The sequence below is a fragment of the Heloderma suspectum genome, chromosome 3, assembly GCF_057233095.1.
Source record: "Heloderma suspectum isolate Gila_16-S chromosome 3, 16-S_ref, whole genome shotgun sequence".
Taxonomy (NCBI): domain Eukaryota; kingdom Metazoa; phylum Chordata; class Lepidosauria; order Squamata; family Helodermatidae; genus Heloderma; species Heloderma suspectum.
The window spans coordinates 250,130,578-250,157,406 of record NC_139460.1 but is presented as its reverse complement, the minus strand read 5'-3'; the positions used below and the strand labels follow the sequence as shown (position 1 = coordinate 250,157,406).

Genomic DNA, 26,829 nt, shown 5'->3' with positions numbered 1-26,829 from the left:
GGCTAGATATGAAAATTATTCATCCCCACAAAAATAGCTGCCTAGCTTAAAAAAAAAAAGAGGCAAGTAGTTTGAACTAAGCTCTTGCGTACAAAAATCAACCTATCCACAGTCTTTGGAAGTTATTTAATTTTGAGGTTGCTGTTCAGAGGTTGCTTATTTCTGTCACTATTTCCAGATTCGCTGGCTTCTGTGGAACGCAACGTACACAGACTGTGAGTGGCCTAGTTTCCATGAGCACTGCGGCATAAACGAGCCACAGTGGCTTGTTTAAGCCAAGGCATGTGCTGGGCACCATTTGCCTCATTACTTACCCAGGTGCAGCTTGTCATAGTCATGTCATGCGAACCCAGCAGCATGGCTTGTTTGAGGGGGAAGCAACCCTCAAATAATCCCTGCCACCTGGGTTTGCATGGCACGACAAGCCGTGGCAAATGGCGACAGCCCCCGTGGGTAATTAAGCCACGGTGAACCGTCGTGTCATGTGAACCAGGTCACTGTGTAAACATCGGAGGGTGGGGCTAGTGTACGGATGTGACATCATCATTGGGGTGTGTAGTGGGGCCACTCTCCTACTTCTTCATTCTCTTACTTCTCCATAATGAATGAATAGGTTTCTGCTGTTATATAGCCATAAAAAGGCTGATTATACATATTTTAATAAATGAATAATATTTCAATTAATGAATACATAAATTGAAAGGAGCCAAATCAGAATACAATTGTATATGTATGGTGCAGACAAGATCCTGACCCTTCGTCATTATGACTTAGTTAAAATTAAGTTTTAAAAGTCAACATTTCACAGCTTTTGAGAAGGGGGAGGCAGTTGCACAATTTGGCAGTTTTTGCCCATTTTGCGCAGTACAATCCTAAGCATGTTTACCCAGAAGCAAGTTCTGCTGAATTCACTGAGATATCCTCCCTAGTAACATTGTTTAGGACTGAAGCCTTAGGCTTATGGAATATCTTAACCGTCATGCTTGTATGTGTAAAAATGTCAGGCTCAAGGACAAAAACATCTGCTACCCACTAAAGTGAGAAAGCACTCACTAAAGTACCAGCAAAGTATATGCAATTACTCCAAGACAACTCCAGCTTCAGCAGCCTCTGTAGGTGACATTGCAATGTGATGTCAATTTGTGGATAGTACCTCCTACTCTACCCCTGGAACATAATTGCATTCCTCTTCAAAAGCAAGAAATTGCAAGTAGATAAATAGGTACCGCTTCGGCGGGAAAGGTAACAGCGTTCCGTGCACCTCGGTGTTCAGTAATGCCGGCCACATGACCACGGAAGCGTCTTTGGACAGCGCTGGCTCTTTGGCTTAGAAATGGAGATGAGCACCACACCCTAGAGTCGGACACGACTGGTTGGGGACACCTTTACCTTTATTTTTTTTGACATACAGCTATATAGGAAACCTCTCAGGACCTGTTGGTATTCTACAAAGATGATGTAACTTCCAAAGACAAATGCTGTTATTTTCATATCTGCACACGTCATTAATTCAACATTTGATCTGATTATTTTGTCAGTCTTGGAATATAATTCACAGATTTCTCAGCACTTTTGAAAAATATGCCTATAGAATGATGAATATAATTTGTAATGTATGTTTCTCTTTGAGAAGTGGTTTGTACCTGAAACCGATTTGACTGGCCATCAGTATTAGCCATTATGGCCCAATGAAGACCGAATCATCGTTGGGTCTTACAACAGAAGTATTCAGAATTCAGAAGGGATGTGTAGTTTTAAGGGATTGGGATCAGGCTGCAGGATCATCCATTACTTTCCCCTGCCCCATCTTAATTATGACTAGTCATTGGCTATGTTTGGATGTTTGTCCACGGCCTCATAAATCATGGTTTTTGAAGCTGTGACTGTGAGCTTCTCCCTTCTTCCTGTTCCGCACAGTATGGGTGCAGAGATCCAGAATTGCATTAAGCTAGAATTCCAGGAGCAGGACCACAAATTATGGAAACAGGGGAAGCATCTGAATGAAGCTGTTATGTCTGTACCACCATTAGTCATGTTGACACTAACTGTGGTTCACCCCTAACCCAGATTTGAAGCAAACTTTAAACCAGGGAGGGGAGGGGACCTCTTTCAGCCCCAGGGCTGCATTCAGTTTTGTAGAAACTCTCAGGGACCTGATTCCAGTGGTGGGTGGGGCTGAAGACAAAGTGGGTGAGGCCAAAGGCAAAAGTGATGGGGCCAAAAACACAAGAAATACTTACATATTGTAGCTTAAAGTTCTTAGTGCGAGTAACTAAGCTTAGGGAAGGCATTGTAGCCTTTTAGAATGGGTGGAAACTGCACAAAAGCTGGGAAACTGCCAAACAATTGATGGGTGGGGGAAAGGGGTTCCCTTCTCCTGCTTTAAACCTGGTTTTTATGCAGATTCAGCCCACTCGTAGAAGCTTCTCTGACCCAAGGGCTTTTTCTCCCACCACAGGCCACTCTCAAAGCCCCTTCTCCAGGAGGCTACCATGACCGTGGAGGGGAATCCCCATTATCTCCAGTTGTTGATTGGAGATAAGAGGGGCCTCCCACTTCCTCAGCATGCTGCTCACCCTCCCAATTGAGAGGGGGAGCAGCATGCTAAGTCTTTCCCATGCCCCATGTCTTCCCCAGCTTCGCAGCTTGCTCTGATTCTAGGATTAGCTCATTCCAATCTGGATGGCATTGAGGTAGTTTACAATCTCTTTAGCAGGAGAAGTTGCAGTATTAAACTCCCTTCTCTTGCTTGCCAGTCTTTTACCTCCTTCCACTTGTTCTTTCTCCTATCCCCCACTACCACTGTAGAAATACAGACTGTAAGTTGCTTGGGTCAGAAATCTGCTCTGTCTATATTACAACACCATGTACACAGGTGGCGCTGTACATAAATAAATATGCCTCCACCTTCTGTTGGGATATATCTGCCTTCTCTCCTGCGCTGCAGAGCTGAAGAACTAACCACCAAATGAGATGTGAGGAGAACAAAGAATAGGCATACTTCAACAGCAGCATGACCAGGGGAAGCCAAAACTGCCCTTTGGCACCAGAGATTTTCTCTGCAATAGCTTCTTAGGTGTTAGGATGTCTTGTGGAGATTATGTATTGCCCATTACGTATTGGTATCTCACAACTTTCCATTTATGGTGTCCTGGGCTGCTTGGCTGGAGCATAAAAAGAGACGTGTGTGTGTGTGCGTGCGTGCGCGCATGTGTGTTCTTATTACCTTTCACTAACCCTGCCTGTTGTGTTGGTTGCTGTCAAGGTGAATTAAAATCAGTTGGCAGTGTCTGAATAGGGATAGCAGTGCATCCAAAGCATGAACAGCACAGCTAGGGAACAAAATACAAATGTTGCAGAAGCTTTCAGTTTGTGTTGAGTGCATAAAGTGATTTTCTTTCTTACGTGCACTCGCAACGACATAACGCTGTTATCCAAATTGGCTTCTGCCAATTGATTTAGCCCATGATAATGGCCTGAGTTGTCTCCTGAAAACACATGGAGTTATTTAAAACAAATAAACATTGTTTATGCTATGCTTATAAGACATGCTGTAAATTCTTCAATTAAGTTCTTATTAAGTAACTGTATGCATATGTGTGTGTGTGTGTGTGTGTGTGTGTGTGTTAGTGTATGCACACGTGCACACACAGACTTTGTATTGGAGATGTAATGCATTGATTTAAAAAACAAAGATGCAAGGTAGATATGGTAAAAATATGGTATTTTGAATTTAAACCATTCCATGTATCTAGTGGTTTCCAGTTCTGTAGCTGCTCCTGGGAGCTGTAGCAGCTAATTAATTCCTTTGCTGGATATCCTTCCTGTGTAATATCAGAATATGATACAGAGTGGTCTTCCTCAACTTGGTGCCCTCAAAATCTGTTAGACGACAACCCCCCATCATTACCAGCCAGTATGGCTGTGGGTTGTAGTCCAACACACTAGGTTGGGAAAGGCTAGACAGTTGGATCCAAAGGTTCCCTTCCTTCCAACATCAGAAGGTTTCCTTCCATTCATGGAAGGGAACTTTTGGATCCAGCCCAGAGCTTCTAACATATTGATTACTGCAGAAAGAAGGCAGTTGACAGCTTGTTATATTTGAATAAAGTGCTGCAGAACTTTGAAATGATCACTTTTAAAAGTGATTTTGGTATCAACCTGCCTTTCATTTGCCTAAACGTTGTTATGGAATGTAATATTTGAAAAGATCTGAACCAGTCTCACCCATGTTTTCAGGCAAAAGCTGTCTTGCTCAAATGAATTACTTCATATACTGGAAAAAGTTTCTGTACATAAAGTTTGTTTTCCCTTATACAGTGGATGGCCAAACACTCAATTTTCATTTAATCTTTTAAACAGATATGAATATACAAAGTAGGAGAGGAATGACTTGTGGATATACCAGCAATCAGCATGTCCTGGAAAATTTCTGAGTATGTCTATGGTGGTAATGTTTGGAGTGATATTAAGCAAAGAAACCTTACATAAATAGCAGGGAAGTTGTGAAATGCTATCTCAGCTCATTAGCAGATGGTCCAGTATAACTTTCTGTGTCTATTTCTTCTGGGAGTTTGAGCAGGATTGTGGAATATTACCAACTTGTTTTGAAGAGTTAGGTTTGAGAATATCTTTCCCTTGCTTGTGAAAAGGGAGCCCAAGGCTAAAGAGAAGCCCTTTCAACACCATTCTGTTAGTTTGTGAAAGAAGTGTAGAAAATCTCTGTTGAAGCACTTTCCTGGCAGAGTTGGGAGTCAGTGTTAGACTGAGAGTTGCTCTCACACTACTTGATCAGTGTATGCAAAAGCTGTTCATATGGGGCAGATCTTGTAGTGTGTTCCTTTTTTATTTTGTAATTTAAAATAACAGTATATACAAAAAGGGCCAGGAACTGCCAGTTTCTTTTGTTTCTCTAAGAGTCTGCCTTGGAAAGGTCTCTGATGGCTTGCTTTGGATATAAGAAGTTGTCTTACATTGACTAACAACCCCTTAATACACCCTAAAACTGTTACTTTGGATTGAGATATCTGGCTATACAGAGTACCCCAGGGCATTAAGGCAAACGTTTTTTCTAGGCTTACCATGTATTAACTTCTAGTGGAGATGTTGAGAATTGAACCTGAGACATCGTCTATGACTACTTGACTCAATGCGGATATATAATATTATGCATGCATGAATGCATAAAGTTAAGCTGAAAGCATTTAAGAAAGAAAAGGAATAAATAATTATGTAAAATATATCATCCCCCATCTCTGATTAAGCTTTCCATTATTATGAATGTTGCACTTACTTCATAGAATCATAGAATAGTAGGGTTGGAAGGGGCCTACAAGGCCATCGAGTCCAACCCCCTGCTCAATGCAGGAATCCAAGTCAGAGCATCCCTGACAAATGGCTGTCCAGCCTCGTCTTGAAGGCCTCCAGTGTGGGAGAGCCCACCACCTCCCCAGGTAATTGGTTCCATTGCCGTATTGCTCTGACACTCAGGAAGTTTTTCCTGATGTTCAGTCGGAATCTGGCTTCCTGTAACTTGAGCCCATTATTCCGTGTCCTGCACTCTGGGATGGTCAAGAAGAGATCCTGGCCTTCTTCTCTGTGACAACCTTTCAAGTACTTGAAGAGCGCTATCATATCTCCCCTCAGTCTTCTCTTCTCAAGGCTAAACATGCCCAGTTCTTTCAGTCTCTCTTCATAGGGCTTTGTTTCCAGTCCCCTGATCATCTTTGTTGCCCTCCTTTGAACCCTCTCCAGCTTGTCTGCATCCTTCTTAAAGTGTGGTGCCCAGAACTGGACACAGTACTCCAGATGAGGCCTAACCAGTGCTGAGTAGAGGGGAACTAGTACTTCCCGGGATTTGGAAGCGATGCTTCTATGAATGCAGCCCAAAATAGCATTTGCCTTTTTTGCAGCCACATCACATTGTTGGCTCATATTCAGCTTGTGATCGACGACAATTCCAAGATACTTTTCAGATGGCCAAAATCCTTTTATATACCATGAGCAGTATCCTATTGTGCCCCAGCACTAGCAGACTGCCCGCTAGTGCAACAGGGAGTTAGCAGTTCTAAAAGCAACCGAAAATCACACAATCAGCGGGAGTGCAGCACCACCGTTGGATATTGCTCCAAGATGCCCACTAGTGTTTCTTTTCTGGATTCTTCTAATCTAGATGCTTGCGCTTCATGTTCACTGCCTTCCGAGAACAAGTGGGACAGGAGGACTGTCAAAGGAGTAAGGCTGCAGCTGTATCTGCCCACAGCTATTATTAAGCAATGCACTTTAGTTAGGGAATCACATTTTTCTTTCTCTGTCCCTCTAATTTGTTTACCCTTTCAATAACCTTAAAGAGAAGTTAAACTTCCTTCTCCAGTACCAGATGACACAAGTATTGCCCAATATGATGTAAAAATTGTCAATGATGCACCAGCAGGCAGTCTAGGCCAAGTTGGTTTGGTAGGTTATACATCTAGTTCAGTTGGAAACCACTGCCAATGCAATTTTGGTCCCTTTTTCTTTAGCAGGCAAGCAGCTCCACTTGGGGAAGAGAAGCACCAGCTTCTTTATTTGTTTACTTCCCAGTAGGATAATAAGAGCCATTTTGAGTGGGCGCTGCATGCTGGGTAATAGGTATGGACAGACTATTCTGAGCCAGTATATATTGTCTTGGGGAACTTGCCTCTTTGGCTGTAGACCTCAAATAAATATAATATGGGAAATCTTGCCATGGCAGTGTTCAAATATGCACACTGTCAGATATGGATTGTCCTTCCCGCTTCACAGTGAACACAACATGGAGACAAGCTTCAGTCTGTCACTAATTTATTTTGCTAGGAACTGGACTCTTTACAAATGCAGATTATCTCAGACTGCCTCAGGCCCATAAGCCACTAACCTGCAATCCCTAATAGTTTGGGAATGAACTTCTCATGGCCAGACTTGCTTCACAGTGATGCCCCTCCCCTAGGGTGGCTCCCTCTTGTGATGGCTTCCAAGAGTGGCTATCTGGGCGGAGTGTCTCAGCCCTGCCCCTAACTTTTCCCACTTGGCTTTGTGACCGTGCCTTAGCATCTCTCAAGTCACACCCCTCTTCTCCTTGGAAACTTGCATTCTCACGGTGGCAGGAGGGGACAACAACTCAGACTGGACCATCTGTTTGTCAAGGTCTTTGGAGGAATCTCTCCCAGCATCTAGGGAGGGTCCCTCCCCTGGCCTCTGATCTAACTTTTCCAACTCTGATTCAGAGTTGGAACTGTCAGAAATCTCAAGGTGCTTGGACTCATCCCTGACACACAGTTGCTTACATGGTCTAATCTGTTATATACACATGCAACAATATTCATTCTCTTTCTTCTTTACCCTTCCCAGAGAAATTATGATTTTGTAGATTCAACTGTACACTGTATAGTGTATTTTTTTTTGTTTCAAATGCTAGAAAAATAAAAAGAAACCCACTCAGGTTTAGTTGAAAATGTTTAATAATATAGTGGGTTGCATTCTTGTACATTTACATTTTTCAGCATTTTGAGCCATGCAGGGTTATTGACAGCATATTTCTATGTGCAAGTTAAGCAGGGAACTGTTGGATATTATCCTAGGCATGCTGAAAACTAAGCAAGGGCAAAAAGGTTTATAGCACTCCATTGGCTTTGAAATAAACCTTAAAAAAACATTTTCTAGGATTTCAAAAACACTTGCCCCTCCATAGCCGTCTTTTCCCTTCCTGCCTCCCTTTCGTATTCCAGGTTTCTTATCATTGCACAGGTCACCAATACAGTGGCAGCTTCTTGTGGCTTTGCAGCAGAAGAAGTCCAGAGCAAAAAATACAGAAGTTTTGCCATTACACTCATCATAAATACCCACTGTGATAACTTGGCTGCTTAGTAGTGCTGATTGGTCAGCAATACCAGCTATCAGAAATCTATGGAGGTCTGCATATATAGCTGCAACTGAAACTTTTATCACCACCACTGCAGGAGAAAGACTTTCATTTGGCTGTGCCAGTCCAACAAAGTATTTTATTTATGTGCTTCCAAGCCCTTAAAAATTCTTTTAGGGTACATCAGTAGGGAGTTAATAAAAACTTTGAAATAGGAAAAATGCCTGTGGGTTAAGCAGAAAGCCCAGTTGACTTGAGTTGAGCAAAAAGCTTGTACTGTTGTTGATAGGTCATTTGCCGAAGGGGGAGCTGAATGGATTGGTTTCCATTCATCCAGTAGTGATCTACAATGGCTTCTCCTTTTCTTTGGAAAGGAGTTATCTCCTACTTTTGAGAGCTAAGTAGAAACCTCATTCATTAAAGGAGATGCATACAATTTTTAATGATTAATCAATATTGTTGAACGTTAAGACTTAAGCAAATATTTCTATCAAGGGAATAATTAAAGTGTGTGTGTGTGTGTGTGTGTAAGTAAGTAATACATATTTTGCTTCAAGGAATAATTTAACTCAAGGTCTGGAAGATTATGTAATGAAGAATCCTGACTCTTTACCGTGTCTGCTATACCAACAACAGAGATGAAATAGAAAGAATCTTAATCATTGCCCAAACACTCTTCAAGAGAAGCGATTTAAAAGAAATGTTACTTCCTTAAAAGATTGAAGTGTCTTAAGCACAAATGTGCTGCTCTACCTCATTTGTGCTAAATGGGATTATAGGATTTAATTCTGTGAGAAATTTTACATGTTGATGGAGACAAGTTTTCACATCTCTGTTAGGTGGGAAAAGGGGATGGAGTTTGATATACTCATTAAATTCCCATCTGATCTTTTGCTCTCCTAGCCTGTATTTTTCTCAAGCTTTTGAGGGGGGAATGGTTATTGGATCAAGAGTATAAATCCTGGTTGGAGATTGGGCTTGAGTACAGAAGTAAAATTGTGATCTGTAGGTAAAGAAAAGGGACAGATACTACAAGTTCTTGTTGAAACTTGAGAAGTCCATACTCATGAGACAGCATCAATGTTATTGTTTTGATAGAAACATATTACATAAATATACATGTAATATATTAGAAGAGGGGTGTGGCTCAGTGGCAGAGTACATGCTTTACATACTGAAGGTCCCAGGTTCGATCCCCAGCATCTCCAGGTAGGGCTGGGAAAATTCCTACCTGAAACCCTGGAGAGACGCTGCCAGGCATTGTTGGTAATACTGGCCTAGAAGGATCAGTGGTTTAATTCAGTATAAGGCAGCTTCCTATGCTCCTATATAGTATTAAACATGTGATATATATATGCTCATACCCTAAATTCTTAGTTTCTTTTTAAATAGATATTTGTTCTCAAGTTTTGTTTACCCTAGGTATTTGTTTAGTTTTGCTGCGGGAAAAAAGAAAAAAATTTGTTTGTTGGCAGTAACAAGCCCAAAAGAAAAAAAAAATGGTTTTAGGCAAAGAGTTACCAGTGTTCATTGACAATGACAAAAATGGAAAAGGATTTTGATACAGGGTTTTATATTTTTAAAATGCTCCTTTCCCTCCCTTTTTTAAATGAAACGTGACTGTACATAGTAATTTACTATGAAGTAAAATTTGGATAGGATTTTTGTCTATTTTTGTTCTCGATTATTTGATCTTACTATTTTTGTCTTGACATTGTTAGTGAGCTGTTGATTTCTTCTTTCTTTCTACATGTAGTCCCTGAATTATAGTTTATTTCATTACTGGCTGAAACTTATTCTAGGGAAACATATTTGTCTGTTCCTGTATTATTATAGGAATGGAATGCAACGCAATACAGGATTTTAATTCAGATCTCCACAACTTTAGTTTTGATTCTTCCAAGTCTGTGGAGCCATCGCTGGTATTGGACTTTTCAAATTCATCACAGACATCAGAGTACCAATCTACCAAAGGAGATTTTTATACAAAAGCAGGCACCTTTGCATGTATCACTTACTGGATTAGGAATTGCATGTCAGATGTGCATTCCATCTTGAGAGTGGGTTAGGGCTCAGCCAAAACAGGCTTTCTGACTTTGCTGCCCTGTTTGTGGGCTATGAAAAGGGCTGCCACTTTTAGGAGACTGATGGGGGAAGGGCTGTGAACAGAGGTGAAATGTTGCTGAGTATGGGACAGGACATGGAGCCACAGGTGGGAAAGTATCTGGATACTCTGAGTGACAGGGTGTGAACAGCAGTCACAGTTCCCTTCAGTCTCAACTTGAGTTAACCTTCAAGCATGACCCATTCCTCCATTTCAGAGTAGGAGCAGTGCCATAACTCTGAATTGGCTTCATCTGCCCTCAGTGACATTTGTCACATTTCCAAATTTGTTGCAACCAAAACTTTTTTTAACACACAACTCTGGATGATGTGCAAGGGCTCTTGCTTCATGTACTGACATGCAATCTCGGGGTCTAGTAATAATTATATAATGATAGAATCTCTAAATAATTATACTACTCATAATAATAGTGCATTCACAAATGATACCAGCTGACACTCCAGTTTCTGCACCAAGTAATGTAAAAATCAAAACTCACAATAATATTAATAAGTCTGAAAGGGGAAATGAGAGAAAAGATTCACTTAAAGAGGAAATAACAGATATTCTCCTAAAAGAATCTACACTATAGATTAAATTTAAAATACAATTTTAAAAAAAGATGAGGTGGGAAGACCTAAACATGATAGCAATGTCCTGATTACCCACTGAGTTAAAGTGGAATCCCAAGACAGTGTGTAGTGGCTGAGTAAGAACATAAGAGCTGTGCTGGGTCAGACAAAGGTCCATTTAGTCCAGCATTCTGTTAATGCAATGGCCAACCAGCTGCCCATGGTACAAACAGCGTACCCTATTTTTTAAGTGCAATACATTTTTGGCAGGTAGGTGATTCAGGTTTTTGAATGATGTTTTTAAAGAATAATTGGAAGAAGTACATTATTTTGAGTAAATTCTGCCTTTATTCATGAGAAGCTCAACTATTGTTTTGAATAAATGGAAACTACCTCCTCTTTAACATCATGAGAAAATCTTAAGGAAACGGTCAAAGTCAGACTCAATTGTTTTCCTCTGACAGATAAGTTGAATTTTCATAGCCTAGTAGTTAGACTATTAGAAGGTCAGTAAATTGTTTTCTTGGGCCATAATCCTAGAGACTATGCAGACATGATTTGCAAGTCCTTACCAGCTGAACAGGTAAGCTGGTTTTAAACATATGCAACTTGCCCAATGATTGGCTGCAGTTAAAACTTTTAGTATGTTTCTGACTGTTTATGCTTCTCCCCCATGCATACAGAGTCCTGTTTAGAAATTTTGCAAAAAAGAAAAAAATCATGAAAATTGTAGCCCACCTGCTCTCACATATAATGTGAATCAGTTGAAAGACATGAACCAACTCTTTTTCTAGTTACAAAATTCTCCTCACCTGATAATCTAGAAGGAATTTTTATTTGTCCCTACTAAATGCCTGTTTACAGACCTTTGATTGACTGATTGAATGAATGACCTGCCTACTGTCAGTATTTCTGTTCCACTTTCCAGAGCAACCCCCCCAAAAGGTGGCTCACATGTAAAGTTAAAACATAAACTTTAAATAGAGTTAATTTAAGATTACTAAAAAAATAAAATAACAGTATAAAAACACTCTACAGTTCATCACAGCAAATTCAGCAAAACATTTAAAATAATTTAAGATGTACACAGCAACAGTGTAAACAATAAAAAAAGTCTAGCATAGCATTCTTAACTAAATGTAGAGCAAAACAAAGGTTATCAATGCTCATTTAAAAGGTGGTAAGGAAGGAACAAACAATACCTCTTCAAAGGGGGTTGCACAGATATGGGGCCACCACTGAAAAGTCCCTGTCTCTAGTAACTGACCTCTTGATTGACCTTGATGATGGGCCTGTGAGCAGGCCCTCTGAAGCTAATCTTAAGGCTTGGGCAGGTTCGTACAGGTATAGGCAATCCTACAAAAGATATGCCTCAGATCTGTCTGTATAGTTGTACCTATTCCAATGCAGGAACTATTGCTGTGCCAATATTATGGTGATGTCAAGGGTGATCAGACATACAATTCTAATGTATGGGCCATGGCAACCTTATTACAAATTAATTAGATAGCATGTATGGGATTTAGGCTCTGACTTGAATCAGGTATCGCAAACTTTCTTAGGTGACTGGTATATTATATTGCATTTACAAAGCAGTATACTTTCTAAACAGGTATTGTACAGGAGCAATGCCATTTGTTTTGTTCAACAAGTATGACATAAGATTGCATGGCCATTCCTAGTTGAAAACCTACTGATTTCATACATGTTCCCTCCAAAATATGCATCTGATGAAGTGAACAGTGCCCATGAAAGCTTATACCTGAATAAATTTGTTGTGCCCCAAGACTCTTTGTTGTTTTTGCTGCAACAGACTTAGGCGCTACCCCTCTTCAAAATATTAGTCATAGGTGCACCTGTGTTTCTTGAAATGTACATAATGTACCTTACCTATGCTGGATATATATTTGAACTAATTTTGATTGCTGTGTTCAAGCTTTGCCATATGTGGCAAAATGTTATTGCCTTTTGACTGGTAGAATCTGGCACCTAAAGTAGAAGATAACATACAACTGGAATGCGCTGTACCATGACTTTGTATCTTGCTATTGGCAGTTTCTTGCTTCCCAGTGATGGTTCTGTCTTCCAGCATCTGGTCAATGTTGTCCCCAAAAAACTTGAACAGTGTTCTTTCCCTAATCAACCAAATATTTATGTACTCTTTTGATTTTGATAATACCAGAGAAACCCTCATCATCTTTTGTCACCTTGTTTTATTTGCGTACCTGGATTCTGTTAATTGGAAAGATTCTTCAGGTAGTGTTGGTTAGAAAGCTCAAAACTGCCTTAGCTGCAGCCTATCTGTTTTTACTGTAAATAAAAGAGGAGCCATCACTGGGGTTCTCCTGCAACTGGAGAGGGAATGTGGGTGGGCACACAAGTCCTGTCCCATCACCACATGGCCAACTGCACTTAGAGATCTTTGTGCATTTTGCACAAAGATCTGAAAGAGGAACCTGGTTACAAAGCTTCCCATGTTCAGGAATCCTGCCTTATCAGGGTTCCTGATCACTGACAGGGTTGTAAATGTATTCAACTGAACGCAATTACAAACCCCTTTCAGATCATATCCTCTCTCCGGTTTCGCCCCTTTGTGTCACAGGTGAACACCTACATGGGGCTGGGTACTATTTTGTGTTTTGGGTTCTCCCCTTACCCACTCCATGTGTTTTTTGTTCTCCCTTATGCACTAAAATCCTGATTTTAAATGGTGGCCTCTCGGCCACAAAGTAATAAATAACTGCAAGTTGAAGCAGTACATGAAAATGTTAAGTGGATAAATTGTAATATTGAACACACAATTAGAAATACAGTTGATGATAGAACTCGTGTGTGTATCTGTGCATGTGTGTGCGTGTGTGCATGTGTGTAAACATTCAGCTCTGTGTGGAATTTTTACAAGCATGTTTTTAAATTAAGTATTATTGTGCCAGTTCGTCACATTGCTGGCCCTGCCTGGGTGCTTTCATTTGCTGGCTTTTCTTTTCTTTCTTTTCCTCTTTTTTTCTCCCCCTTATGCTCTCTTTTTGGCCAGGATTTTAACATATATCACAGGCTGGTAGCCTAAGAGCCTGGGACTTCCCCTCACCACACTTGGAGCCTTTGATCTTTTGCTTTGGAGGTAACATCAAAAGGATGGCTGAGAAAGACAGCCAGGCTGTGAAGTTCAACATTCAAGTTAATAGCTTGACTGAAGGTTGTGCTGCATTGCTGGAGCTGTAGTAAACACGGGCAATTCAGCAACATTTCCCTGGAAATTGACCCGAATGTTGTGTATTAAAGGGGGGGGGGGCTTAATTTGCATTTCGATGAATGACGAGCTTTTTAAAAAAATGTAATTTCTGCAGTCATGAAAACTATGGAATAAAGGACTGAAATGATTCATGTGGTATTGTGGGCATGGCATTTAGTGATCATAGTAACCACCAGCCTTGTCTAGATATTGTGCTTCACTACCAGGCCATCCTATTTACACAGCTAGGTTGTCACTTGTGATATTTCCTCTTTCTCATCACAGTAGTTGAGAAAGTAGTCAGATACAGGAGATAGTAGTCAAAAGGCTGTCTGCACAAATCTGGGCTACACCTCAGACACTGTAAAAGAATATGCACAGGCTCTAACCTTGCTTTCAGAATTCTGAGAATTTCCTTGTGTGTTTTGCTTTTTTAAATTGCATGTTTTTAGACCTCATGAATATGAAGAATGGGGAAAAAGAAGGAGAAACATGGTCGGTAAAGGCTCAGAAACCAGGAGAGAATCTTCACAGGGATGTCAACTTTCCTGTGCTCAGGTCTCCCCTTCTCTTACCCGTCTGTTGTCTCTATAGTATCCTATTGTCCTTGCACTACAAGGAGAGTTTTTGCATGTAGAGGTCTAGGGTTCAATCACTGGTATTTCCAGTTAGAAAAGAAAAGTGTGTGGGGAGGGGGCGGGGGGGAAGAATCCAGTAGCACTGATGTGAAAAGCCTCCACCAGAGAGCTGCTGCCAGTCGGAGTACACAATATTGGACTAGATGGACAAACAATATGACCAGGTAAAAGGCAGTGTCCTATGTTCCTCTGTAAGGTATGCTGAGTTCATCACCTGTTGCAATACAGATTCTGATTTTGGGGATGTTCTGCTGTACAATATTCAAGACTGTCCTACTTAGGCAATACAGGTCAATCCAATAAAGGGCAGCACTTACCTGTATATATATATTTTATTCTCTGTAGGTAATGCTGAGCAATCACACACTCTGTGGATGGGAAAATGTTCACCCATGTGCATGACTGAAAATGTTGGCATTCCCAAAGTGCTTGAGTTTCCTTGACTATGTTTTATGAAGGCCGGCAGACTTGTACTACTAATCATCTCTGTTCATTTATTTGTGTGTGTGTGTGTGTGTGTGTGTATAACTAGAGGAAGCCAGATACTTGGCACAGATAGCAATGACCTCTTCCTGCAGTGATATTTTGGGGAGGCAGGGCAGTTAGGCCTGGTTGTTTCCCTCCCTACAGTTAACATTCTGCAAATGGCATGCTGTAAATTCCCATGGTATTTCCTGAGGGAAAATTTTCAGCAGATTAGCAACTCAAATATTAGATCTTTGAATATTCCTTACTAAAAACTGTTATAACATACATGTCAGAAGTAAGCTCCATATGTGCAAAACAGCAGATGATGCACGTTGTGCTTTTTTAAGTTGAAAGGTACTTAATGTGAGCCCTTGTGCTACACATATAAATCTTTGAGTACAAAGGTTATTATGCAGATAGTGTATCATGCAGTGTGTGTGTGTGTGTGTGTGTACTGGAAGCTGTTATCTTTTTCTGTTGCACATCTAGTGACTGGAATAGATGTTTCTGTTTGGGAGTTAGTATCTAATTATTTTGGAGAGAGAGCGAGAGAGATTAAGTTATCTTCATTTGTGGTTACACATATGTAAGTTATTTTCTCTTCTAATAGATAGGTGGATAATAAGCCCCCTTTGTGCTTCACCTAACCAATTGTACCCCCTGCTTGAACCTTGAAAATTTACTGTGGACTCTTATAAAATATAAGATTATATCATGTTATAAGATTGGAGCTGTTGCTTTACTGGCTGTTCAGTAAATACATTGGTGTGTCTTGGATATGCCCTGAGGCACTGAAACCTGAGGCCTGCCCACATCTTGAGTTCTACTTTCCTGCTTGCAAAGTGCCTCTGGCTAGTAGAGCAGTCGATTTCTCCCCCCCCCCCTTTTCCTTTCCTCTTGCCTCCTAATAAAATATTTTGTTGTTGTTGTTGCTTAAATTAAAAGAGAGGTTGAACAGCTGTTATGAAACTCAACAGTTTCTCCAGTTTTAAATCATGTTAAAGCTTAAAATAATTCATCGACTAAGATTTTAAAGCTAGAATATTTGATTTGGTGTGTGCATCTATTTTAAGTGTGAAACACACATACCCACACGCATGCACACATGCGCACACACTCCTCATGCTCACAGAATACAAATTCAGGAGGCACAAATATGGATGCAGAGAGAGCAGGACCTATCCAAGCTTGTTCTGACCAGTTAAGGAACCAGGCACCCCCTGCTATTCTTTATCTAATTTCCCTTATTTTTTCTGATTTAGGCAGGTTTCAACTGTTGTTATCAAGCAAATCCAGAACAGAATAAAAGCATGGAAGGGCAATTTTAATTGGCTATTCCTTTCCTCTCTTGAGTTATGCTGCACACACAGTTAAAGGAAATGGTGGTTGGATGCTCCCAGATGTGGGAGAGCTGGCAGTTGGGATGGAGAGTGAAGGAGGTGAGAATAATTTTCAGCATTTTCTGCCACTGCTGTAGATTTACCTAGTGCCAAATGTATACTAGGTGCGGAGAATACCGTAATCACTGCTATTCTGACTTATATTGGTTGCAACACTTTCCCTACACAAGGTCTCTAGATTTTTGGAAGACAGTGGTAGGTGGTGGGAAGAGGAATCAGTGAAGGATTTTGAGGAGAGGATGGAGAGTATCACATAGTAATGGAGGAGTAAAAAGTGATTAGGGCAGGGTGGTTTAGGGAAAGCTTTGTTAGTTTGCTAAGGAATTTGAGAAGAGGGAGGTATCCTGATGAAGGAGATGTTAATTCCAACCATTGGGAGCAGCACAGAAATTGGAGAGGCCACAAGAAACAAAGTAGATCTATTTGAGTGGAGAGATTTAGAAGGGATGTATAAGGAGACGAGGAGGACACACTGGAGCTGAGAAGTAGAGAGCTTTTAAATAAGGACTGGTATCCTGAGGTTTATACAAAGTGCAGCAGGAAGTTGTTAAAGCAGGGATTTCAAAAGTGTGTGAGTGTGTGTGTGTGACATAGTCTTTGAAATAGAGAGAGTTATAAATGTAGTTGAGGTTTTCTGAATTGACCAGAGAGGAGACATAGAAGAAGAAAAGTCAGCAAGTACAAGAAATGTACAGGACATGGTCTAAGCCAGGAATTGAGAGGGAATGGCAGGTCTTGGAACTTGGAACTGGAATACCAGATCCTGTCACTTCTGGAAAGACAGAAGTGACAGGATCTGGTATTAATGGCTTGGATGTGAGGAATAGGGTGGAATAGTGGTTATGTGCCTTAGATATGATGGAGCTGATATTCACTCCAGTGGACAAGTGAGGTATGTAGAAGGTTTGTGGGGCAAAACTGAAAGCAATGTCTTCACCTTATGCAATCTGAGACATTGAAAGACCATCCAAGAGGAGGTCAGAAACACAATTAGGGTGCAATCCTATTGAGATAGATGTCAGCCCCTGAACTTGGAGGCTGATGCCTACCCAATGCAGGTCAGGCGGAGCACAGATGGGATCCTCTCCTCCACGGTCCACCTGCTCTGCATTCTTGGCTAGACGTGTGATTTCGTGTGTCTAGCTGGGGCTTCGGAGAGGAGGAGGGAAGGGGCCTGGAGACACCATAGGAAGCAATGTAAAGGGGATTTTGTGGTTTCCTCCCCTCCACCCCCAGGAATGCTCCCTTTTCACCCTCTCTGCTCTTCGTTTTATGAGCATGGAGAGGGAGCTGCCGCAGTTCTCCCTGCGAGGGGGAGGGAGGGGGGAGTGTGGTTTTGTAGCTTGGAGCACTGCCTACAAGCTTGGAGCCAGTAAACTGAAAAATCCTATGCCCTCTAGACAGTGTCTAATGGGCATAGGATTGCTCTCCCTGGGAAGCTGGATTGGACAGAATGTTCAAAGTTGGGATAGGAAAGTAAGGATATTTGCAAGTCTGAATGTTTCCCATATTTTAGAGTCTTTCCTCATATGAATTCTACTTTTATAATGCTTTGGATATCTTTGTCAGGTATACATACAGAAGTCCATGCTGAGAACTGTTTCCCAAAGCATGATCTTTAATAAGGTTTGCAGCAGTACAAGTACACTTTTCACTTTAATCTTTGTTTCTGCTTGAAAGCTCCTATCCCTTTCTACTCTGGTACACTTGATCTTTTGAATTTCACCATTACTTGGATTTGCTTATGGTTTTTCAGGATTGTCCATTCAGTGCATATAGTAAAGAGTTAGGCATTTATGGACTTTGTTTTCCCCTCCAGGATTTGGCTTTGTAAGTTGTGTGGGGCAGGGAGCTCTGCTGTTTTGTTTTTTAAAGATGAATTAATATGTGTGTCCATGTGGTTCAATGCTGCAGTAACGTCTTCAGCCATTAGGGGCAGACTTCCCTAACAAGCACATAGCTTTGTAGTCCATACAGTTAGAAGTCAGGGGAGATTAGTAGGCCAAGGGACAGAGTTGCCTGCTTCCTGCTTGGGACAGCCAATGGGGCTGTCAGCGGAATGGGGTGGGCAGAACCCTTCCTCATGGGGCTATAGGGGTGCACCATGTCAGGGGCTGTGCCTAGGGGTGTCAGCAGACATGGGTTCACTTATCCTGGTGGACACAATGTGTCCAACTCTGACAGCTGTGCTTGAAGGGTTTTCTGCATCAAACTAAGGGCTATTCCAACCCATGAGAATAGGGGGAATATAACCCAGAGCAAGCTTTTGAGATACACAAGGGGTGGGGGTATTATAGTTTTGTATGGTTTTGAGGTTTTGAACTTCTTATTGCACAATTTAGAATCAGACTAAAGAGAATAGGGAAGACCCACAGATCAGTTAGATATGAGCTCACTAATATTCCTCATGAATATGCAGTGGAGGTGAAGAATAGATTTAAGGGACTAGATTTAGTAGACAGGGTCCCGGAAGAACTATGGACAGAAGTTCACAACATTGTTCAGGAGGCTGCAAGGAGACATCCCAAAGAAAAAGAAAACCAAGAAGGCAAGATGGCTGTCTGCTGAGACACTGGAAGTAGCCCAAGAAAGAAGGAAAGCAAAAGACAACAGTGAAAGGGGGAGATATGCCCCATTAAATGCAAAATTCCAGAGGTTAGCCAGAAGAGATAAGGAATTATTTTTAAACAAGCAATGCGCGGAAGTGGAAGAAGATAATAGAACAGGAAGGACAAGAGACTTCTTCCAGAAAATTAGAAACATCGGAGGTAAATTCCAGGCAAAAATGGGTATGATCAGAAACAAAGATGGCAAGGACCTAACAGAAGCAGAAGAGATCAAGAAAAGGTGGCAAGAATATACGGAAGATCTGTACAGGAAGGAGAACAACATCGGGGATACATTTGACGGTGTGGTCAGTGAGCTAGAGCCAGACATCCTGAAGAGTGAGGTTGAATGGGTCTTAAGAAGCATTGCTAATAACAAGGCAGCAGGAGACGACGGTATCCCAGCTGAACTGTTTAAAATCTTGCAAGATGATGCTGTCAAGGTGATGCATGCCATATGCCAGCAAATTTGGAAAACACAAGAATGGCCACCAGATGGGAAAAAATCAACTTATATCCCCATACCAAAAAAAGGGAAACACTAAAGAATGTTCAAACTATCGAACAGTGGCACTCATTTCACATGCCAGTAAGGTAATGCTCAAGATCTTGCAAGGTAGACTTCAGCAATTCATGGAACGAGAATTGCCAGATGTACAAGCTGGGTTTAGAAAAGGCAGAGGAACTAGAGACCAAATTGCCAATATCCGCTAGATAATGGAGAAAGCCAGGAAATTTCAGCAAAAACATCTATTTCTGTTTTATCGACTATTCTAAAGCCTTTGACTGTGTGGATCATAACAAATTGTGGCAAGTTCTTGGTGGTATGGGGATACCAAATCATCTTGTCTGCCTCCTGAGGAATCTATATACCGACCAAGTAGCAACGGTAAGAACAGACCATGGAACAAGAGACTGGTTTAAGGTTGGGAAAGGAGTACGGCAGTACCTGTACACACAACACATCATGCGACGTGCTGGGCTTGATGAATCCAAGGCTGGAGTTAAAATCGCTGGAAGAAATAGTAACAATCTCAGATATGCAGATGATACCACTTTGATGGCTGAAAGCGAGGAGGAGCTGAGGAACCTTATGACGAAGGTGAAAGAAGCAAGTGCAAAAGCTGGGTTGCAGTTAAACCTAAAAAAAACCAAGATTATGGCAACCAGCTTGATTGATAACTGGCAAATAGAGGGAGAAAACATGGAGGCAGTGACAGACTTTGTCTTTCTAGGTGCAAAGGTTACTGCAGACGCTGATTTACTGCAGGAAATCAGAAGACGTTTACTTCTTGGGAGGACAGCAGTGACAAATCTTGATAAAATAGTGAAGAGCAGAGACATCACACTGACAACAGAGGTCCACATAGTTAAAGTGATGGTATTCCCCATAGTAACCTATGGCTGCGAGAGCTGGACCATAAGGAAGGCTGAGCGAAGAAAGATAGATGCTTTTGAACTGTGGTGCTGGAGGAAAATTCTGAGAGTGCCTTGGACTGCAAGAAGATCAAACCATTCCATACTCCAGGAAATAAAGCCAGACTGCTCACTTGAGGGAATGATATTAAAGGCAAAACTGAAGTACTTTGACCACATGAGAAGACAGGATACCCTGGAGAAGATGCTGATGCTAGGGAAAGTGGAAGGCAAAAGGAAGAGGGGCCGACCAAAGGCAAGATGGATGGATGATATTCTGGAGGTGACAGACTCGACCTTGGGGGAGCTTGGCGTGGCAAGGGCCGACAGGAAGCTCTGGCATGGGCTGGTCCATGAAGTCACGAAGAGTTGGAAGTGACTGAACAAATGAACAACAATGGCTTTGAGGAATAATAGCTACACAGACAGTTGGTACAGCATGGTGGGTAAGATACTGATCTATGAATCAAAAGTGCCCAGTTTGAATCTCATCTGAACGTACTAGCTGGCTTAGACCAGCCACTCTCTTGGGCTCAGATCTATATCTCCAATATGGACATCATAATACTGACTTGCCTTATAGGGCTGTTGTAAGGATCACAGCAAGGAGTGCATTGTACATTCAAAGGTTGCAATCCTATATACATCCCATTACACCAGAGCTTTCCAGACTTTTCATGTTGGTGACACACTTTTTAGACATGCATCATTTCGTGACACGGTAATTCAGTTTTACTAGCAAACCGGAGGTTAAACTAACCCGTTATAAGAGATACGGACACATACATAAATTGTAATAACAAATTGTATGGGGATAGAACATATCTCATGAAAACCTTTCATTTATATTTTTAAAAATATATGATTTGTAAGATAATAACATACATTGTTGTCATTTATGAGTAACAGTGTGTAAATATGTGCAAGAAAATGTGAAAAATTAACTAAAGTATTTACAATACGTATTAGGAAACATAGGCTCGGGTAGGGGCTCAGCTGCAAAAACACATGAACTAGAGAAGCAAAACTCCAACAAAAATGGTGTAAATATATATGTCTCACTACAAGGCTATATTGCTGTAAATATTTGCAATGCCTATGTCCAGAGTCCAGTTCCACCACTCTCCAGTGGTACACTGCTGGTGGGTGGTTAATCCACAATTACAGCAGAGTAAAAATAAAAATAAATGGCAGAAATCAAATAATAAGTGCCACATGGTGGGTGGCTTGCTGTTTGCCACATTGGGTTTGTGAGGGTGGCCTCCCTTCAGCCAGCAGCAGGTGGGTTGACTGGGTGACAGCCTGCAGCTGCATTCGCCCAGGTGATTGGGAGCACGCTGATTCTGAGGCTTCTGGCCTCCACTGAGCTCTGTTCCGACTGGCCAAGATGGCGGATGGCCCACTTGGTGCAGTCCCAGGCGACGTTTCCACCCGCACGCTACTCTGGCCTGGCCGCGCAGGAGCGTGGTGCAGAAGTCCGTGAAGGGCGCGCTCGAAATCTCGCAGGGCTAGTGGCCACTGCCACTTCTCCACACCGGCGTCGGCCAAGCTCTGCTCCCAGGGTGGCACCTCCCCTCCCCTCTCTTCGCCCCGCACCTCTACCTCCCCGTACTGTTCCAACACTGCCAATCACGTGAGCCCTATGTCAAGACGCCACATGATCCTAAAGCAGCTAATGTTAAAGCAACTAAGCCTTAGCTGCTTTAACATTAGCTGCTTTAGGAAGTTCCGGGGGAGGGGCCAAGGGAAGCAAATGCAAGTAAGGGAGCTCTGCGGTGCCCTTCTGCACAATTTTCTGCATTTTGCGCGACACACCTACGCACTGCCGCCGACACACTAATGTGTCGCGGCACACAGTTTGGAAAGCTCTGCATTACACAATGGGAGTAGGTCACATTGGACTTAATGGGGCTTACGGCTGAGTAGACATGCGTTGGATTGAACAATAAAAGCTAAATGCCAACTATTATTATAATTGGTGTTTGGTGTTGTTGTTATTAGTGTTAGTATTATTTGGTGGTCTTAATCCTTTGCTAACTTGTTAATGATTATTTAGCCTTCATGATGAATGGCATACTTTTTGTATCCTAACATGGCGAATTGTAGTACTATATCAGCCTTTCCAACTTGTGCCCACCCAATGTGTTGGACTACAACTTCCATCATCGCCAGACTGCATCGTACTATATAATCATAGGTTCTTTCTTTTCCCATGTGTTCAGCTTGGTATAAGTGAAGTGCAATTGCAGTCGCTCTAGATGAGGTGTGACTAAAATGCCCTCTCTGTTGGTGAGATAGTGAGATTGTGTTAATGAGATGGAGTTGAGCTTTTGTATATGGACCCATATGAACAGCCTTGGAACAGCATTCACAACCATGTAAGCTATGTATGTGGAGGGATTAGACATTACTTTGAGCAGTTGTGCTAAAAAGTATTTCCACCATTGTTGTGCTTTCCTCCCTTCATAAAGGGCCCCGGCCTTTTAACCATTGGCAATGTGTTTGCATCTGCAACAGTTACTGTCTCTTTCATCTTGGAGCCCTGATCATTTTATTTGACATGTATACTCCTTACTGAGCAGTACTCCTTGCTGCCGCGAATCGACTGTACTGTCAGTGTAGCTGAATAGTTCTCGTTTTAACCTTTATGTGGTAAGGTTATTTAAAGCAAAAGATGCTTTAAAAATAAACAGGTATATTACGGTTCCATTTCCATCTTATTTGTGTGAGTGTGTGTGTGTGTGTTTGCACTCTTGTGTTTGTATGATGACGAAACGTGAACAGTGGGGTGTGTCATATTTTCTACTGCTGAAAACCACAATTTCTTAAATAAGAAATCAATATCAAAAGTAACCTTGTGGATCAGCTATTTAAAACCTGAACAAGTGTATCATTTCAGGTTATTTAAAGGTTTTACAAATCTAGTGGCTCCTTAGATTACCTCTTTGTTGTCGCCTAAGGGCTAGGAGTGTTTGGCCCATAGATGAAGACTGTGGGATAGTGGAGTTGGTGGGCATGGCTTAGTGGCTGAGATGCCTGTGGTGGTGTTTTGTCTACTGGGAAAAATGTGGTCGGAGGTTCTCAGAGCCAATGTGCTAGGCATTCTTCAGTCTGGTACAAGAGAGGAGCTATTCACGTTGCTTTCACCCTCCCCTACCACTTACACCCTGCCAGAGTCCCTCTCATCCAGTACCACAAATATTTGGCACAGGGAAGGAAATGTCCGCAAGAAGTAAACTATTGAGGAGTCCTAATTATACTCCTTAACGTTCCACCCTCTTGTTTTTTGTTATGGCATCTTCTATTTTGGGAGATATAGGTGAGACCTAGGGAAAATAAACACTGCATTTTAAACCATGTTTCTCCCCCATGTGTTGGCATCTTATCTAACAGAATGCTTAGAGTGCAGTGAAACAGAAACAAATCAAAACAATTGTATGGGTTTCGTGTTTTAGACCCTAATGTTTGTATTTGGTGACACTGTTTGCATTTAGTCCACTTAACTCATTTCTGTGTAATGTTTTACTCCCAAAGTGCAAAAGGTCAGTTGCCAACTTAATTTTTGCATGAAATGCCATTAAAAGTTTATACTAACCCTGTACTTTAAAAATGGTGATGTTAAAGATGCTCTAAATTTGACACAGGTGCACTACTAATTTAAAATTCCCTTCTTTCAGTAAAACAGCAGTATACATAGGTGTCCGTGTGTTTTGTGCTTTTGTCCTTAGTGTCAGTTGAATGGTTTTAAAAACATTACTTTTTCTTCATAGAATTTGTTATCTTCTGTAGGGGTTTAGGACAAATAATCTCTGTTAAGAACAAGCAGTATACAGATATCAAAATTCCTTCTGATTATTGTCATTCCAGTAGAAATCGTTTAGATACAGAAAAAATAAACTATTAACCTTCCCAGTGTGAAAAGTGGGTTCTCTCTCCCTCCATATAGCTTAAATTATCCTAAATCTGTATTGATCCAAATCATGCTCTTTTTATTTTGTCGGTTTTGTGTGTGTGTGTGGGGGGGGGATCAGCACAAGGAATAGACATATAATACACACACACACCAGCAAACAAGGGGGTTGCTTTCCTGGACATCAGTGTTTGTATGATTTTTATCCCCCCACCCTACTTTTCCCTGTGGTTCATTTTCCTTCTCTTGAGTGCTGTTTTTTCATCTGAAAATATTGCAGAAGAATTTAGGTTGGTGGTGATTGGTAGGGAGGTTATGGGACTTGGATTAGACTTCTGTAGTGTCCTATCAAATCACAAGTGTGGGGAGATAGTTAACCATTGTGTGAGGATTTCAGCCTTCATTTTTTACTTTTCTCATGGACAACTGAGACATACAAGTTTATGGGTTGAAATTAAAATGGGTGCAAATGGTTTTGCTGGCCTCCCAGACTAGTGTTGTAGAAGAAGCAAATAGAGAGGCGGATTATTGATGGGGGAAACAACCGGTCCTGAATCCTGGGAAGGAATGTTTATTTCTCTGCTCTCTAGGAGGGATTTGGAAAGAGCTGTAATCCTGGGTTAGGAGTAATTTGTTACAGCAAGATGATACTTGAGTGGCAGGAGGTTTTTGGCTGAGGCAGCAAGATTATTTTATTATTATTATTGAGGGGAGTAGCTGGTCTCCTCCAAAGGTCAATCTGACATAGATTCCCCTCCCTACAAGTTTTGTTTCACAGCCCGTAAAATAACCAAAAGAACGGTTGACCTTTTTGCATCAATTTAAGGCATCTGTGCACACACATCCTCTCTCTCTCTCCTCTTAAAAAAAGATTACAACAAAGAATGCACACCAGAATAAGAGCATAGTGAAAAGTTTAAGTTTTCTTCTGGGACTTTAAAAATATTCCCACCTTCTCCTGTGAGACTAGAATGGTTCTGGTTTTAATATTAGCTCAGCAATTTCCAAGTTTTCTTCTCACCCCTGTTTTACTGAGATGACATTTTCTGTATTAAAGCATCCTGCTTGTTGTTCTGTTTTTTGTATTATTATTATTATTATTATTATTATTATTATTATTATTATTATTATTATTATTATTGTGAGCTCCTGACCCTGGGGAAGAGAGAATTTTGCAAGAATTTTGCAAGTTCCTGGGTTGTTGGGTTTTAATGTGTGTGAGAGAGACTTACTGAAATATTTGGAACGAATAGTTTTGACGTAACCCTTTGTCACAGTGAAGACCCAATCACTGAGAAAGCCACAAAGGCTGTGACAGGAAATTCAGTATGAATTTTTCTGGGTTTACTGGGAGCATCTTTTAGCAATTCATTCAAAATTGCTATTTCAGCAGAAACTGGTAAATGGCTACAGTTATCATGATTTGTTCAACACCTGGAGAAAACTGGATTAGGTTTTTTTAAATGATCCCTAATTCTGCCAACAAAGAGTTACCTGTAGTATTGTTTTTAAATAAAAGAATTAATTAAGCATGAAAGTAATTATTTTATTTATTTATTTAGTAATACTTATACACTGCTTAATATAATAACATATCTCTTCAGCATAAAATCATAAAGTAATACCATCATAAAAATTTAGACCAGTGTTAGTGAAGCAAAACTGATTTTCCAAGAAATTGTAATTGAAAGTATAATAGCATCTGAAATACCTCACCCAGGTCCTAGACCTCATTGGTTTGGGAACTGTTCAAAGTCTCACATACCGTCCCTTAGAACAACATGTTTGCTTTGTAGCACTACTGCTGGGGTGGAGGTTTTCATGAGGATTTGGCAAGCAGGAGGTGCCCACAAATGGCTGCAGATTGTCTTCTGCAAAAGTCCCCCAGGCCATTCTTACTGCAGCTGAGCTCCAAGATGGGAAGTAAGAGTGGTTGCAGGAAAATGGTCATGGTGGAGGGATGTGCAAGACAAATCAGTGTGCATGGGAAGAGTTAATAAGCTATTTGTCTGCCTACCCGTTCTCCACTACAATGGCAATCCCATTTATGTTACTTCCATAACCATGAGTTTGAGAACATGCATTTACCAAGGCTAATTAGGATTTCACTTGTTAGCTTCCATGTGTACAGTATATGTGAGCGGGGGAACGGGACGGAGCTGCATATGCCAGACTCCCCTGATATCTATGTGTTCAGCAGACCATCAGAAAGGAGAGCCTCTACACATACAGTTGTACACGTGTAGGCTCTTTATCTAGTCAGGAACCCTGTACATTTAGGTAGAGCGCCTGTGTGCGTGAAACTTTACACCCATAGCTCTCTTTTTCCAATGATTCAGTAAATGTATGGATGTTGTGAGTGGAGCCAGTGGACATGCAGATGTAGAAGGTGGGGCCAGCAGGTGTGGAGAGCCACACAAAGAATACCACATGCTTGGAAGCTAATGCTGAACAGTCCTAATGTGTATTTCTTCCTTTACAGGTGCATCAATTTGTATTTAATTTAAAATGAGAAAAGATGGTTTGGCTGGACAACTCTCCAATCACGACATAATGACCTGGTTCACATGTAATGGCAAACCACCCAGGATAACTTCCCTGAAG

The 26,829-nt window shown here is 41.3% G+C and overlaps 1 protein-coding gene across 16 annotated transcripts in view; it reads left to right on the top strand.

The window, feature by feature from the left end:
• Window positions 1-26,829, top strand: part of TCF7L2 (transcription factor 7 like 2) — a 256,898-nt gene that overhangs the window by 67,949 nt on the left and 162,120 nt on the right. The window contains exon 1 of one of the 16 annotated variants that reach the window (XM_084846197.1): window positions 1-26,829. This exon is cut by the window's left edge and continues 30,445 nt beyond it. The exons of the other annotated variants lie outside the window; for them this stretch is intronic. Coding sequence (XP_084702323.1) covers window positions 26,734-26,829 — 96 coding nt within the window. The 5' untranslated portion in view covers window positions 1-26,733. 16 annotated transcript variants of the gene reach the window in all.